The sequence below is a fragment of the Oncorhynchus mykiss genome, chromosome 12 (genome assembly GCF_013265735.2).
Source record: "Oncorhynchus mykiss isolate Arlee chromosome 12, USDA_OmykA_1.1, whole genome shotgun sequence".
NCBI classification, from domain to species: Eukaryota; Metazoa; Chordata; class Actinopteri; order Salmoniformes; family Salmonidae; genus Oncorhynchus; species Oncorhynchus mykiss.
Window position 1 is genome coordinate 81,349,638 of NC_048576.1, and position 13,292 is coordinate 81,362,929.

At 50.6% G+C, this 13,292-nt stretch overlaps 2 protein-coding genes across 4 annotated transcripts in view; one reads left to right on the plus strand and one right to left on the minus strand.

The window, feature by feature from the left end:
• Positions 1–604: 604 nt before the first annotated feature.
• Positions 605–3,384, plus strand: LOC118937826 (proline-rich extensin-like protein EPR1). The gene is made up of 4 exons (XM_036939539.1): positions 605–945; positions 1,062–2,174; positions 2,287–2,658; positions 3,060–3,384. Exons 1-4 carry the CDS (start codon positions 605–607, stop codon positions 3,382–3,384), a joined length of 2,151 nt encoding a protein of 716 aa, XP_036795434.1.
• A 1,093-nt stretch (positions 3,385–4,477) lies between these two features.
• Positions 4,478–13,292, minus strand: part of LOC110538992 (liprin-alpha-3) — a 58,499-nt gene continuing 49,684 nt past the window's right edge. For 2 of the 3 annotated variants that reach the window (XM_036938680.1, XM_036938682.1), the window contains exons 24-32: positions 12,187–12,249; positions 10,035–10,061; positions 9,686–9,861; positions 9,099–9,196; positions 8,653–8,858; positions 6,832–6,900; positions 6,469–6,631; positions 5,340–5,403; positions 4,478–5,042 (exon numbers count right to left, since the gene is read on the minus strand). In XM_036938680.1, coding sequence (XP_036794575.1) covers positions 5,351–5,403; positions 6,469–6,631; positions 6,832–6,900; positions 8,653–8,858; positions 9,099–9,196; positions 9,686–9,861; positions 10,035–10,061; positions 12,187–12,249 — 855 coding nt within the window. In that variant the 3' untranslated portion in view covers positions 4,478–5,042; positions 5,340–5,350. The remainder of the gene's footprint in view (positions 5,043–5,339; positions 5,404–6,468; positions 6,632–6,831; positions 6,901–8,652; positions 8,859–9,098; positions 9,197–9,685; positions 9,862–10,034; positions 10,062–12,186; positions 12,250–13,292) is intronic. The other variant, XM_036938683.1, reaches the window with a different exon arrangement.

The following is a 13,292-nucleotide window of genomic DNA, read 5'->3' on the forward strand; positions in this document are numbered from 1 at the left end:
TAAGAATTAAGTATTAAATGAACATGTACATACAATTATTCAATACATACAAACATAACGAAAATAAATATAGTTATCATAAAAACATAAAAATAAAAATACACACATTTTACAAATTGTTCCCCAGGCTTTCATCCTCATAGGTTAGATTTCTACAGATATATGTGTATCATCTTCACCCCCCAAAGTTGACTTCATTGTCATCTTGGTTGTTTGACATGCATCGTAACACAGAAGCTAAAGGTTTTTCTTGACTTCCAACAGTCTCTTCTCTCACCTGGATCTCCTAATCATCCTTCCTCTCTTGGTTTCTGTTATGGCTTGCGTGCAGTAAATGAATCGTCTCCATCCTCTTTTCTTCTGGTCACTTTGACTGTTTTATCTCACCTTCGTCACACCTCCATCTTTCCCCTCGTCTTCCAGGGGCACCCAATGAACCTGAGCTGATGATGAGAGCCGTAAAGTTCACCACATCTAGAAAGCCATTACCCTGGGCTTTGTACTAGACCTGCAGTATGTAACCTGGCTTCAACAACATGTCCCCCACTCTAATTTAGCTGGCTTTAGTGGATACCTACAAATGACTAAATGACATCACAGCTGTATGGCCCCCCATCCCATCGATTCCCGCTGCTGTGGCCCCCAAATCCCATCTTATCCTCGCTGCTGTGGCCCCCCATCCCATCGTATCCTCGCTGCTGTGGCCCCCCATCCCATCGTATCCTCGCTGCTGTGGCCCCCCATCCCATCGTATCCTCGCTGCTGTGGCCCCCCATCCCATCGTATCCTCGCTGCTGTGGCCCCCAAATCCCATCGTATCCCCGCTGCTGTGGCCCACCCATCCCATCGTATCCTCGCTGCTGTGGCCCCCCATGCCATCGTATCCTCGCTGCTGTGGCCCCTCAACCCATCGTATCCCCGCTGCTGTGGCCCCACCATCCCAATGTATCCCCGCTGCTGTGGCCCCCCATCCCATCGTATCCTCGCTGCTGTGGCCCCCAAATCCCATTTTATCCTCGCTTCTGTGGCCCCTCCATCCCATCGTATCCTCGCTGCTGTAGCCCCCAAATCCCATCTTATCCCCACTTCAGTGGCCCCCCATCCCATCGTATCCTCGCTGCTGTGGCCCCTCAACCCATCGTATCCTCGCTGCTGTGGCCCCCCATCCCATCGTATCCTCGCTGCTGTGGCCCCCCATCCCATCGTATCCTCGCTGCTGTGGCCCCCAAATCCCATTTTATCCTCGCTTCTGTGGCCCCTCCATCCCATCGTATCCTCGCTGCTGTAGCCCCCAAATCCCATCTTATCCCCACTTCAGTGGCCCCCCATCCCATCGTATCCTCGCTGCTGTGGCCCCTCAACCCATCGTATCCTCGCTGCTGTGGCCCCCCATCCCATCGTATCCTCGCTGCTGTGGCCCCCCATCCCATCGTATCCTCGCTGCTGTGGCCCCCCATCCCATCGTATCCTCGCTGCTGTGGCCCCCCATCCCATCGTATCCTCGCTGCTGTGGCCCCCCATCCCATCGTATCCCCGCTGCTGTGGCCCCCCATCCCATCGTATCCTTGCTGCTGTGGCCCCCCATCCCATCGTATCCTTGCTGCTGTGGCCCCCCATCCCATCGTATCCTCGCTGCTGTGGCCCCCAAATCCCATCTTATCTTCGCTGCTGTGGCCCCCCATCCCATTGTATCCTCGCTGCTGTGGCCCCGCATCCCATCGTATCCCCGCTGCTGTGGCCCCCCATCCCATCGTATCCTCGCTGCTGTGGCCCCCCCATCCCATCGTATCCTCGCCGCTGTGGACCCCCATCCCATCGTATCCTCGCTGCTGTGGCCCCTCAACCCATCGGATCCCCGCTGCTGTGGCCCCCCATGCCATCGTATCCTCGCTGCTGTGGCCCCTCAACCCATCGTATCCCCGCTGCTGTGGCCCCCCGTCCCATCGTATCCTCGCTGCTGTGGCCCCCAAATCCCATCTTATCCTCGCTTCTGTGGCCCCTCCATCCCATCGTATCCTCGCTGCTGTAGCCCCCAAATCCCATCTTATCCCCACTTCAGTGGCCCCCAAATCCCATCTTTTCCTCGCTGCTGTGGCCCCCAAATCCCATCTTTTCCTCGCTGCTGTGGCCCCCCATCCCATCATATCCTCGCTGCTGTGGCCCCCCATCCCATCGTATCCTCGCTGCTGTGGCCCCCCATCCCATCGTATCCCCGCTGCTGTGGCCCCCCATCCCATCGTATCCCCGCTGCTGTAGCCCCCAAATCCCATCTTATCCCCACTTCAGTGGCCCCCCATCCCATCGTATCCTCGCTGCTGTGGCCCCTCAACCCATCGTATCCCCGCTGCTGTGGCCCCCCATCCCATCGTATCCTCGCTGCTGTGGCCCCCAAATCCCATCTTATCTTCGATGCTGTGGCCCCCCATCCCATCGTATCCTCGCTGCTGTGGCCCCGCATCCCATCGTATCCCCGCTGCTGTGGCCCCCCATCCCATCGTATACCCGCTGCTGTGGCCCCCCATCCCATCGTATCCTCGCTGCTGTGGCCCCCAAATCCCATCTTATCTTCGCTGCTGTGATCCCCCATCCCATCGTATCCTCGCTGCTGTGGCCCCCCATCCCATCGTATCCCCGCTGCTGTGGCCCCTCCATCCCATCGTATCCTCGCTGCTGTGGCCCCTCAACCCATCGTATCCCCGCTGCTGTGGCCCCCCATCCCATCGTATCCCCGCTGCTGTGGCCCCCCATCCCATCGTATCCCCGCTGCTGTGGCCCCTCCATCCCATCGTATCCTCGCTGCTGTGGCCCCTCAACCCATCGTATCCCCGCTGCTGTGGCCCCCCATCCCATCGTATCCCCGCTGCTGTGGCCCCCAAATCCCATCTTATCCTCGCTGCTGTGGCCCCCCATCCCATCGTATCCTCGCTGCTGTGGCCCCCCATCCCATCGTATCCTCGCTGCTGTGGCCCCCCATCCCATCGTATCCTCGCTGCTGTGGCCCCCCATCCCATCGTATCCTCGCTGCTGTGGCCCCCCATCCCATCGTATCCCCGCTGCAGTGGCCCCCCATCCCATCGTATCCCCACTTCAGTGGCCCCCCATCCCATCGTATCCTCGCTGCTGTGGCCCCTCAACCCATCGTATCCCCGCTGCTGTGGCCCCCCATCCCATCGTATCCTCGCTGCTGTGGCCCCCAAATCCCATCTTATCTTCGCTGCTGTGGCCCCCCATCCCATCGTATCCTCGCTGCTGTGGCCCCGCATCCCATCGTATCCCCGCTGCTGTGGCCCCCCATCCCATCGTATCCCCGCTGCTGTGGCCCCCCATCCCATCGTATCCTCGCTGCTGTGGCCCCCAAATCCCATCTTATCTTCGCTGCTGTGATCCCCCATCCCATCGTATCCTCGCTGCTGTGGCCCCCCATCCCATCGTATCCCCGCTGCTGTGGCCCCCCATCCCATCGTATCCCCGCTGCTGTGGCCCCCCATCCCATCGTATCCCCGCTGCTGTAGCCCCCAAATCCCATCTTATCCCCACTTCAGTGGCCCCCCATCCCATCGTATCCTCGCTGCTGTGGCCCCTCAACCCATCGTATCGTATCCTCGCTGCTGTGGCCCCCAAATCCCATCTTATCTTCGCTGCTGTGGCCCCCGATCCCATCGTATCCTCGCTGCTGTGGCCCCGCATCCCATCGTATCCCCGCTGCTGTGGCCCCCCATCCCATCGTATCCTCGCTGCTGTGGCCCCCAAATCCCATCTTATCTTCGCTGCTGTGGCCCCCCATCCCATCGTATCCTCGCTGCTGTGGCCCCCCATCCCATCGTATCCCCGCTGCTGTGGCCCCTCCATCCCATCGTATCCTCGCTGCTGTGGCCCCTCAACCCATCGTATCCCCGCTGCTGTGGCCCCCCATCCCATCGTATCCCCGCTGCTGTGGCCCCCCATCCCATCGTATCCCCGCTGCTGTGGCCCCTCCATCCCATCGTATCCTCGCTGCTGTGGCCCCTCAACCCATCGTATCCCCGCTGCTGTGGCCCCCCATCCCATCGTATCCCCGCTGCTGTGGCCCCCCATTCCATCGTATCCCCGCTGCTGTGGCCCCCAAATCCCATCTTATCCTCGCTGCTGTGGCCCCCCATCCCATCGTATCCTCGCTGCTGTGGCCCCCCATCCCATCGTATCCTCGCTGCTGTGGACCCCCATCCCATCGTATCCCCGCTGCTGTGGCCCCCCATCCCATCGTATCCCCGCTGCTGTGCCCCCCCCATCCCATCGTATCCCCGTTGCTGTGGCCCCCCGTCCCATCGTACCCTCGCTGCTGTGGCCCCCCCGTCCCATCGTATCCCCGCTGCTGTGGCCCCCCATCCCATCATATCCCCGCTGCTGTGGCCCCCCATCCCATCGTATCCTTGCTGCTGTTGCCCCCCACCCTATCGTATCGTAGCTGCTGTGGCCCGGCCTTTGATCTCCACAATAGATTCCATTCAAAAGAGATTACACTAGAGCCTAGAGCCTCTCAGCTTTCAAGGTGCCAATGGACAAACCATGAGTAGAGGAGCGGCTTGCTGCCCCTCTGATGTGGCTGGAGCCAAGATGGCGGCCTGAATGGGGACATGGTTTTACTGCAGCACTCTAACCAACTTAGGAGAACCCCTGACAGCACCATAGAAGCTAACAGATAGAGAGCCACAATGGGTGACATTGGATATCAGTCTCCTCCTCCTCAGAACACAACTCCACATCGCACAATCACATATTGAGACAGAACAAAGAGAGATAAAACAGTCGTCCTGCCTCATCCTACCCCTCTATCCATGTACGTACAGTATATATCCTGTCAATATTTCATACATTCTTCATGTTCTTTTCCCTTTGTTGTTTCTCCATCTCCGTCATTTCTTCTTTATCTCTGTTATTGCAGAATGGTCAGACCAATAGATTTATATTTAATAAATGTATATATTCATTGCTTCTCTGCTGCTTTCCCCTCCTGTGAATGAATGAGAGGAGGGCAGTCCAGTTGTGATCCAGTCACCATGGCCCTGAGGAGAAACACAGGATTACTCTCACGCACACCACTGTCCTCCTGACTTCACTCAAACCAAATCCCCACCAACCAATGAACCAAGCCCACCGCTAAAGACCTCACCCACAAACAATGATATAACCAAAGCACAGCACCACAACAAACAATGTAGCTTGAAAACAAGTCAAACCACTTCAATATGCACACATGCAAGCTATCTGGCATGCCTGAAGGTTTTATTGCAAATCAAACCATGAGAAAACTCTTAACTAGCTACTACATGTGTTTAATGTGTTGGTTGAGGGCTTCTCACCTCCGTGTCCTTCAGCAAGAGTATGTCCTGACTGAGGCTACCTCACCGCGAGGCCCAGAGTTCACTAAGCGAGAAGGAGAGAGAAACATCAAAATAACAACTAAATAGCATTGAACTTTTCCATGATGTACTATTATAAAGGTATGGGAGGGGGAATTTGTGGTAGCCTTGCCCTCTGAACCTGCTGTGTCCTGTAGGAGCGAGCCACTGGAGGTTTTGCATATGAATGTCCAAGCTAATGCCATCAGTGTTGGAACAAGCCCAATAATGGACTGAAGGAGCCTAATGTTACTCCTTATAGTCCTAGGACCTAACATGTTCTGTTTATAGGCAAAATACTTCATCTAAACGTGATTCGACTCTCAATTGTGATAAGATTTTAGAAACACAACGCCCTCTACTTTCATGTCACATCAAAATAATTTCACAAAGGCAAAATATACACTTACTGTAGACTATTTTAACTGGTTTTAAAACAGTTGAGCCGACAGTATCTTTCAGTGACAACACATTTGTGGTGTCCGTCTTCCTTTTACACACAGTTGTTCAGAGACGCCGAATGCTAATTAGCACAGGTAGTCTACTCAGTCTTCTCTGTCAAGCGCTGTAACATTGGAAATATGGCCGTGTGGGAACCCTATAAATGTGTGTAGTAATTGAACCTTTTGTTTTTAGAAAATGATTTCTCGCTGATATGAAAGACAGGTTCCTTATGTTTCCAAAACTACCGCAAGCGATGTGTGTTAACATTTAGAGCAAGCGTCAGGGCTTTTAACAAAACTTCCCCAGACAGAAAATACTATCATCAATCGTTAGTAAGCTTCTATGAATGGGGCACATCTGAACATACTCGCATGTGACACTGGTCTTACACTTCTTCTCTAATGTAACATGCAACCTGCTTCAAGACAAAGTCAGTAGTTTTTCTCGATGAATAAATCAGTATGACTAGCCCATAGTAAATATGTGTTATCCAGGGTTTTAAGGGGTCATAAATTGTCCAAAGCGTGACCTTCTGAGTGATAATAGAAGAACAGCCCTGGAGGTGTAAGAAGCGGAACAAATAGGGATCTGAGAGCGTGGCCAAAGGGAAGGGTCAGAGGTTAGGGGGAGAGGTCATCCTTCTCACCGTCACTCTGAACCTTTCTCAGGGTCACGGAGGGTGTGGAGATGGCGGAGGCACGGAAGTTAGCAGGCAGGTTCTCCGATGAGTCCGAGGTCACCCCCCTAAGGTCCTTCTCCCTGAACATCTTCCTCCAGGAAGGGGAGCGGGTAAACGTCTTAGTCCCATCCTAATGGAGGGGGGGGGGGGGGTAGAGAGAAGGGGGGAAATGGGGAGAAAAAAAGAGGGGGAGGGGAGAGAGAAATATAGAAAAAAAGGTTATGTCTGTCAACATTGTCAAACTGTCAAGTTAGAAAGAATGACTTGTATGAGGTGGAAAATGCAGTCTTCACATAGTCTCTGAACTAAGCCTACTGTGTTCTTTAATACCTCATCTGGTCTTCTCTCTGTTCCCATAGAGATGAGGGAGTTGTATTCCTTCTCTAGGAGTTGTCTGGCCTAGAGGAGAGATGTGAGAGGAGGGAGTACAGATTAGAATCAGGCTAGTCACTTCATTTGATATACACTACTATCAGTTTCACCTGCATGCCTGAGATACAACTGTCATCCACCAGCCACTGAGGACGATGTTACTGAGATACACCTGTCATCTACCAGCTACTGGGGAAGATGTTACTGAGATACAACTGTCATCTACCAGCCAGCTGTTAGCCTGGGGATGCTGTGACTGAGATACAACTGTCATCTACCAGCCAGCCGTTAGCCTGGGGACGATGTTACTGAGATACAACTGTCATCAAACCAGCCACTGGGGACATTGTTACTGAGATACAACTTTAATCTACAAGCCAGCAGTTAGCCTGGGGAAGCTGTTACTGAGATACAGATGTCATCCACCAGCCACTGGGGACGCTGTTACTGAGATACAGCTGTCATCCACCAGCCACTGGGGACGCTGTTACTGAGATACAGCTGTCATCCACCAGCCACTGGGGACGCTGTTACTGAGATACAGCTGTCATCCACCAGCCACTGGGGACGCTGTTATTGGAAAACAGCTTTCATCCACCAGCCAGCAGTTAGCCTGGGGACGCTGTTACTGAGATACAACTGTCATCCACCAGCCACTGGGGATGATGCTACTGAGATACAACTGTCATCCACCAGCCAGCAGTTAGCCTGGGGACGCTGTTACTGGGAAACAACTGTCATCAACCAGCCAGCAGTTAACCTGGGGACGCTGTTACTGAGAAACAACTGTCATCCACCAGCCAGCAGTTAGCCTGGGGACATTGTTACTGGGAAACAGCTGTCATCAACCAGCCAGCAGTTAACCTGGGGACGCTGTTACTGAGATATAACTGTCATCAACCGGCCAGCAGTTAACCTGGGGACGCTGTTACTGAGAAACAACTGTCATCCACCAGCCAGCAGTTAGCCTGGGGACATTGTTACTAAGATACAACTGTCATCCACCAGCCTGCAGTTAGCCTGGGGACACTGTTACTGAGATACAACTGTCATCCACCAGCCAGCAGTTAGCCTGGGGACACTGTTACTGAGATACAACTGTCATCCACCAGCCAGCAGTTAGCCTGGGGACACTGTTACTGAGATACAACTGTCATCCACCAGCCAACAGTTAACCTGGGGACGCTGTTACTGAGATCCAGCTGTCATCCACCAGCCAGCAGTTAGCCTGGGGACACTGTTACTGAGATACAACTGTCATCCACCAGCCAGAAGTTAGCCTGGGGACACTGTTACTGAGATACAGCTGTCATCCACCAGCCAGCAGTTAGCCTGGGGACACTGTTACTGAGATACAGGTGCAGTAAGAATCCAGTTCATGGGCGCGTTTCTCTGTCCAGGCGTTGCTGACGCATGACATATATTACAATGCCTGGATAGGTATTTGAAGTGTGAAAAGCATTTTGTTGCACCTGCGATAACATCTGCAAAATCTGTGTGCGTGACCAATAAACTTTTATTTTGAAGTATCTGCTACCCACATCATATGTTATAGCAATCTGGTCCCGAAGACACAGTCGATGACGTGGCAGACAACCATCGGTTGTTGCATGCAACATCTGAGCAGGGGAAGGCATTTAATCACTTCTGATTAGTGGGTGGGGTGAGACTTGTGCATGCCTGTGTATTCTGATTGGTTAGATGGGTGAGTACCTTGGGGTTCTGATTGGTTAGATGGGTGAGTACCTGTGTGTTCTGATTGGTTAGATGGGTGAGTACCTGTGTGTTCTGATTGGGTATCTGCAGCAGCAGGGCCAAGTCTGTGTAGTCGAAGGTGTCGTCCAGAGCCAGGAGGGCCCCATGGACCCCGCTCTCTGTCAGGTTGTCAGCGTACTCCTTCAGCCCGATGTTCTGCACCCAGCACATCACACGCTCGTTGGACCACACCATCACATCTACGCAGAGGGGTAGTGGGACGAAGACATCTGTCAGAAAATATCAGAACACCTGATTCTCACTCAAAGAAACCCACAGGGTGACTGGATCTTACACTGACAGGGCCAATGTGGGTGCAGACTTTTGCTCAAGCCAAGCAGTGAAACACCTTCTACTGACCATCAATCGAGGCTTTGATTGTTACTGAATGGAGGATTGGTTGGATGGATGGATGGATGAGAAGCACTAAATTGGAACAAAGGATTTAATGTCAGAGAGGAGGAACACACCTTTGTTCTGGTGCTGGCTGTCTTCTCTCCTCCTCTCTAGCTCTTTGCGGTCGTAGTTCAAGCGCTTCAGACACATTATGCCATAATGCAAACTAACCCTGAGAAAGGTCAAGAGAGGTCAAAAGGTCAGGCGGTTAATAGAGGGCATGGCGACTGACTCTCACCTGTACTCAGAGAAAGTATTAGAGCACTCCGGTGTCTTTGACCCGGAGAAGGCCTGAAGACACACCTGCAGATTGAGAGTGTCACAACAGCAGGAAATCTTTCAACATATCCTTTAACACCTGCATGTTTCCCATGCCACGAACACACACAGTGACATACCAGAGAGAGAGCTAGAGTGTCAACAGAGGGAGAGAAAGAATGACGGACAGAAAAGGAAAGGCAGTGAGTGAAGTGGGAGTGGGAAACAGTTGCAGAAGAAGAATTCATTGTTCATTTGCAGAAACTGGAATTTTGTCTATTTGCTTTTCACCACCCCCTCGAGGCAGAAAAACGCCTCCCCACCCAGGTGCCGAGGTTAATAACAGCAACAGAAAGAGAGAGTGAGAGCGAGAGACAGACAGCCGAGAGCAGGCCATACGTACCTATGGAAGCTGTCCACCATTTTGAGCTGTCCCCTCAGCTCCTTCTTGGTCAGGTGGTCCAGCATGCGGGCGTCCACCAGGGACTCCATGAAGTAGGAGCGGTACTGGGGCAGACCCAGGCTGGGCAGCCAGTCATTACCCACCCACTCATGGTTCATATCCCCATAGGCCAGGATCTGAGATGCAGAAGAGGACTCCTTCACTAGTGTCTCATTTGTTTCAGTTGTAGTTTGATTATTACTTATAGTACTTTTCTGTATGAATCATTTGTTTTTCAATGGCCACATTCAATAGTGTAATTAGTGTGTTATATGTTGATGCCATTTAATACAGTGCTTCCATTCCTTACCTGATCCCAGCTAATCTCTTTCAGCTCCTTAGATGCAGCAGATGGACAGGAGAGAGAGAAACATGGGCAGAAAGAGCGAGAGAACAGAGGCAGAGCAGGATAGGGGGAGCAGGCAAGACAGATGGATGGAGGAAAAGCAGAGGGAGGATAGGAGAAGACAGTAAACAGGAAGGAGAAGACAAAGGGAGGAACAGTGTGTTAGTGAACGGGTCATTAGTGTGAAGCAGTTTAGTGAACGGGTCATTAGTGTGAAGCAGTTTACACAGAAACTAGAGGGAGAGAAGAAGATGCTCAACACCAAGACCTAGTAGTCCCACAAACTCAGAAAGAGAGAGAGAGAGAGAGAGAGAGAGAGAGAGAGAGAGAGAGAGAGGGGGGGAGGGTCAGAGGGAGAGAGAGAAAGAGTTTAACTCCTAACTGAGCAGTATAAGTTATAAGTAGAGCAATATATATTTACAGTGCATTCGGAAAGTAGTCAGACCCCTTGACCTTTTCCACATTTTGTTATGTTACAGAGTTATTCTAAAATGTATTAAAATGTTTTTTTTCCTCATCAATCTACACACAGTACCCCATAATGACAAATCAAAACGGGTTTTTAGAAATGTTTGCAAATCTATTACAAAGAAAAAACTGAAATATCACATTTACATACGTATTCAGACACTTTTGGCAGCGATTACAGCCTCAAGTCTTCTTGGGTATGACGCTACAAGTTTGGCACACCTGTATTTGGGGAGTTTCTCACATTCTTCTCTGGCTGGGCCACTCAAAGACATTCAGAGACTTGTCCCGAAGCCACTCCTGCATTGTCTTGGTTGTGTGCTTAGGGTTGTTATCCTGTTAAAAGGTGAACCTTCGCCCCAGTCTGATGTCCTGAGTGCTCTGGTGCAGGTCTTCATCAAGGATCTCTCTGTACTTTGTTCATCTTTCCCTCGATCCTGACTAGTCTCCCAGTCCCTGCTGCTGAAAAACATCCCCACAGCATGATGCTGTCATCACCATGCTTCACAGTAGGGATGGTGCCAGGTTTCTTCTAGACGTGATGCTTGGCATTCAGGCCAAAGAGTTCAATCTTGGTTTCATCAGACCAGAGAATCTTGTTTCTCATGGTCTGAAAGTCCTTTAGGTGCCTTTTGGCAAACTCCAAGCAGGCTGTCATGTGCATTTTACTGAGGAGTGGCTTCCGTCTGGCCAATCTACCATAAAGGCCTGATTGGTGGAGTGCTGCAGAGATGGTTGCCCTTCTGGAAGATTCTCCCATCTCCACAGAGGTACTCTGGAGCTCTGTCAGAGTGACCATTGCTCAGTTTGGCCGGGCAGCCAACTCTAGGAAGAGTCTTGGTAGTTCCAAACTTCTTCCATTTAATAATGATGGAGGCCACTGTGGTCTTGGGGACCTTCAATGCTGCAGAAATGTTTTGGTACCCTTCCCCAGATCTGTGCCTCGACACAATCCTGTCTCGGAGCTCTACAGACAATTCCTTCGACCTCATGGCTTGGTTTTTGCTCTGACATGCACTGTCAAATGTGGGACCTTATATAGACAGGTGTGCCCTTCCAAATCATGTCCAATCAATTTAAATTTACCACAGGTGGACTCCAATCAAGTTGTAGAAACATCTCAAGGATGATCAATGGAAACAGGATGGACCTGAGCTCAATTTCAAGTGTCATAGCAAAGGGTCTGAATACTTATTTATGTAAATAAGGTATTTCAGTTTTTTATTTTTAATACATTTACAAACATTTCTAATAGCTTGTTTTCGATTGCCATTATGGGGTATTGTGTGTAGATTGATGAGGAAAAATAATAATTTAATCCATTTTAGAATAAGGTTGTAATTTAACAAAATGTGGAAAAAGTGAAGGGGTCTGAATACTTTACGATTGCACTGTAGATCACAGGAGGCTGCTGAGGGGAGGATGTCTCATAATAATGTCTGGAATAGAGTGAATGGAATGGTATCAAACACATGGAAACATGATGTGTTCGATACCATTCCACTCATTCCTTTCCAGCCATTACTATGAGCCCGTCCTCCTCAATTAAGGTGCCACCAACCTCCTTTGTTATACGTCAATGTTAGATGAACGTCAGTGTTAAATGTCTCGAAAATGTTGAGACATTAACATAACAGGACATACTTACCGGTTTGGTGGCTGCGTTTAACGACTCCATCTCAGCATGGGTCATCCACACGTTACTGGTCGACTGTGGTCACAAGACAGGAGAGAAAGAAAACATGATCGTCAGAAAAACTCAAATGTTTGTGTGTTGATGAGTCTGCTGTGAATGCATGTAACATTTTTATGTTAATCTCTACACATAATGTAAATGTGCATTACAGGTAGCTGCCAAAATAATGGAACTACTTCAGTAAATGAGGGACACAAAGTATATTGAAAGCAGGTGCTACCACACAGGTGTGGTTCCTGAGTTAATTAAGCAATCACCATACCATCATGCTTAGGGTCATGTATAAAAATGTTGGGCAGGCCATTATTTTGGCTACCATTGCTATAGGATGACAATGCACCCATCCACCGGGCACGAGTGGTCACTGAATAGTTTGATGAGCATGAAAAAGATGTAAACCATATGCCATGGCCGTCTCAGTCACCAGATCTCAACCCAATTGAACACATATGGAAGATTCTGGAGTGGTGCCTGAAACAGCGTTTTCCACCATCACCAAAAAAACACAAAATAATGGAATTTCTCATAGAAGAATGGTGTCACATCTCTCCAATAGAGTTCCAGACACTTGTAGACTGTGTCAAGGCCATTGAAGCTGTTCCGGCTCGTGGTGACCCAACGCCCTATTAAGACACTTGTAGACTGTGTCAAGGTGCATTGAAGCTGTTCTGGCTCGTGGTGACCCAACACCCTATTAAGACACTTGTAGACTGTGTCAAGGTGCATTGAAGCTGTTCTGGCTCGTGGTGACCCAACACCCTATTAAGACACTTGTAGACTGTGTCAAGGTGCATTGAAGCTGTTCTGGCTCGTGGTGACCCAACACCCTATTAAGACACTTGTAGACTGTGTCAAGGTGCATTGAAGCTGTTCTGGCTCGTGGTGACCCAACACCCTATTAAGACACTTGTAGACTGTGTCAAGGTGCATTGAAGCTGTTCTGGCTCGTGGTGACCCAACACCCTATTAAGACACTTGTAGACTGTGTCAAGGTGCATTGAAGCTGTTCTGGCTCGTGGTGACCCAACGCCCTATTAAGACACTTGTAGACTGTGTCA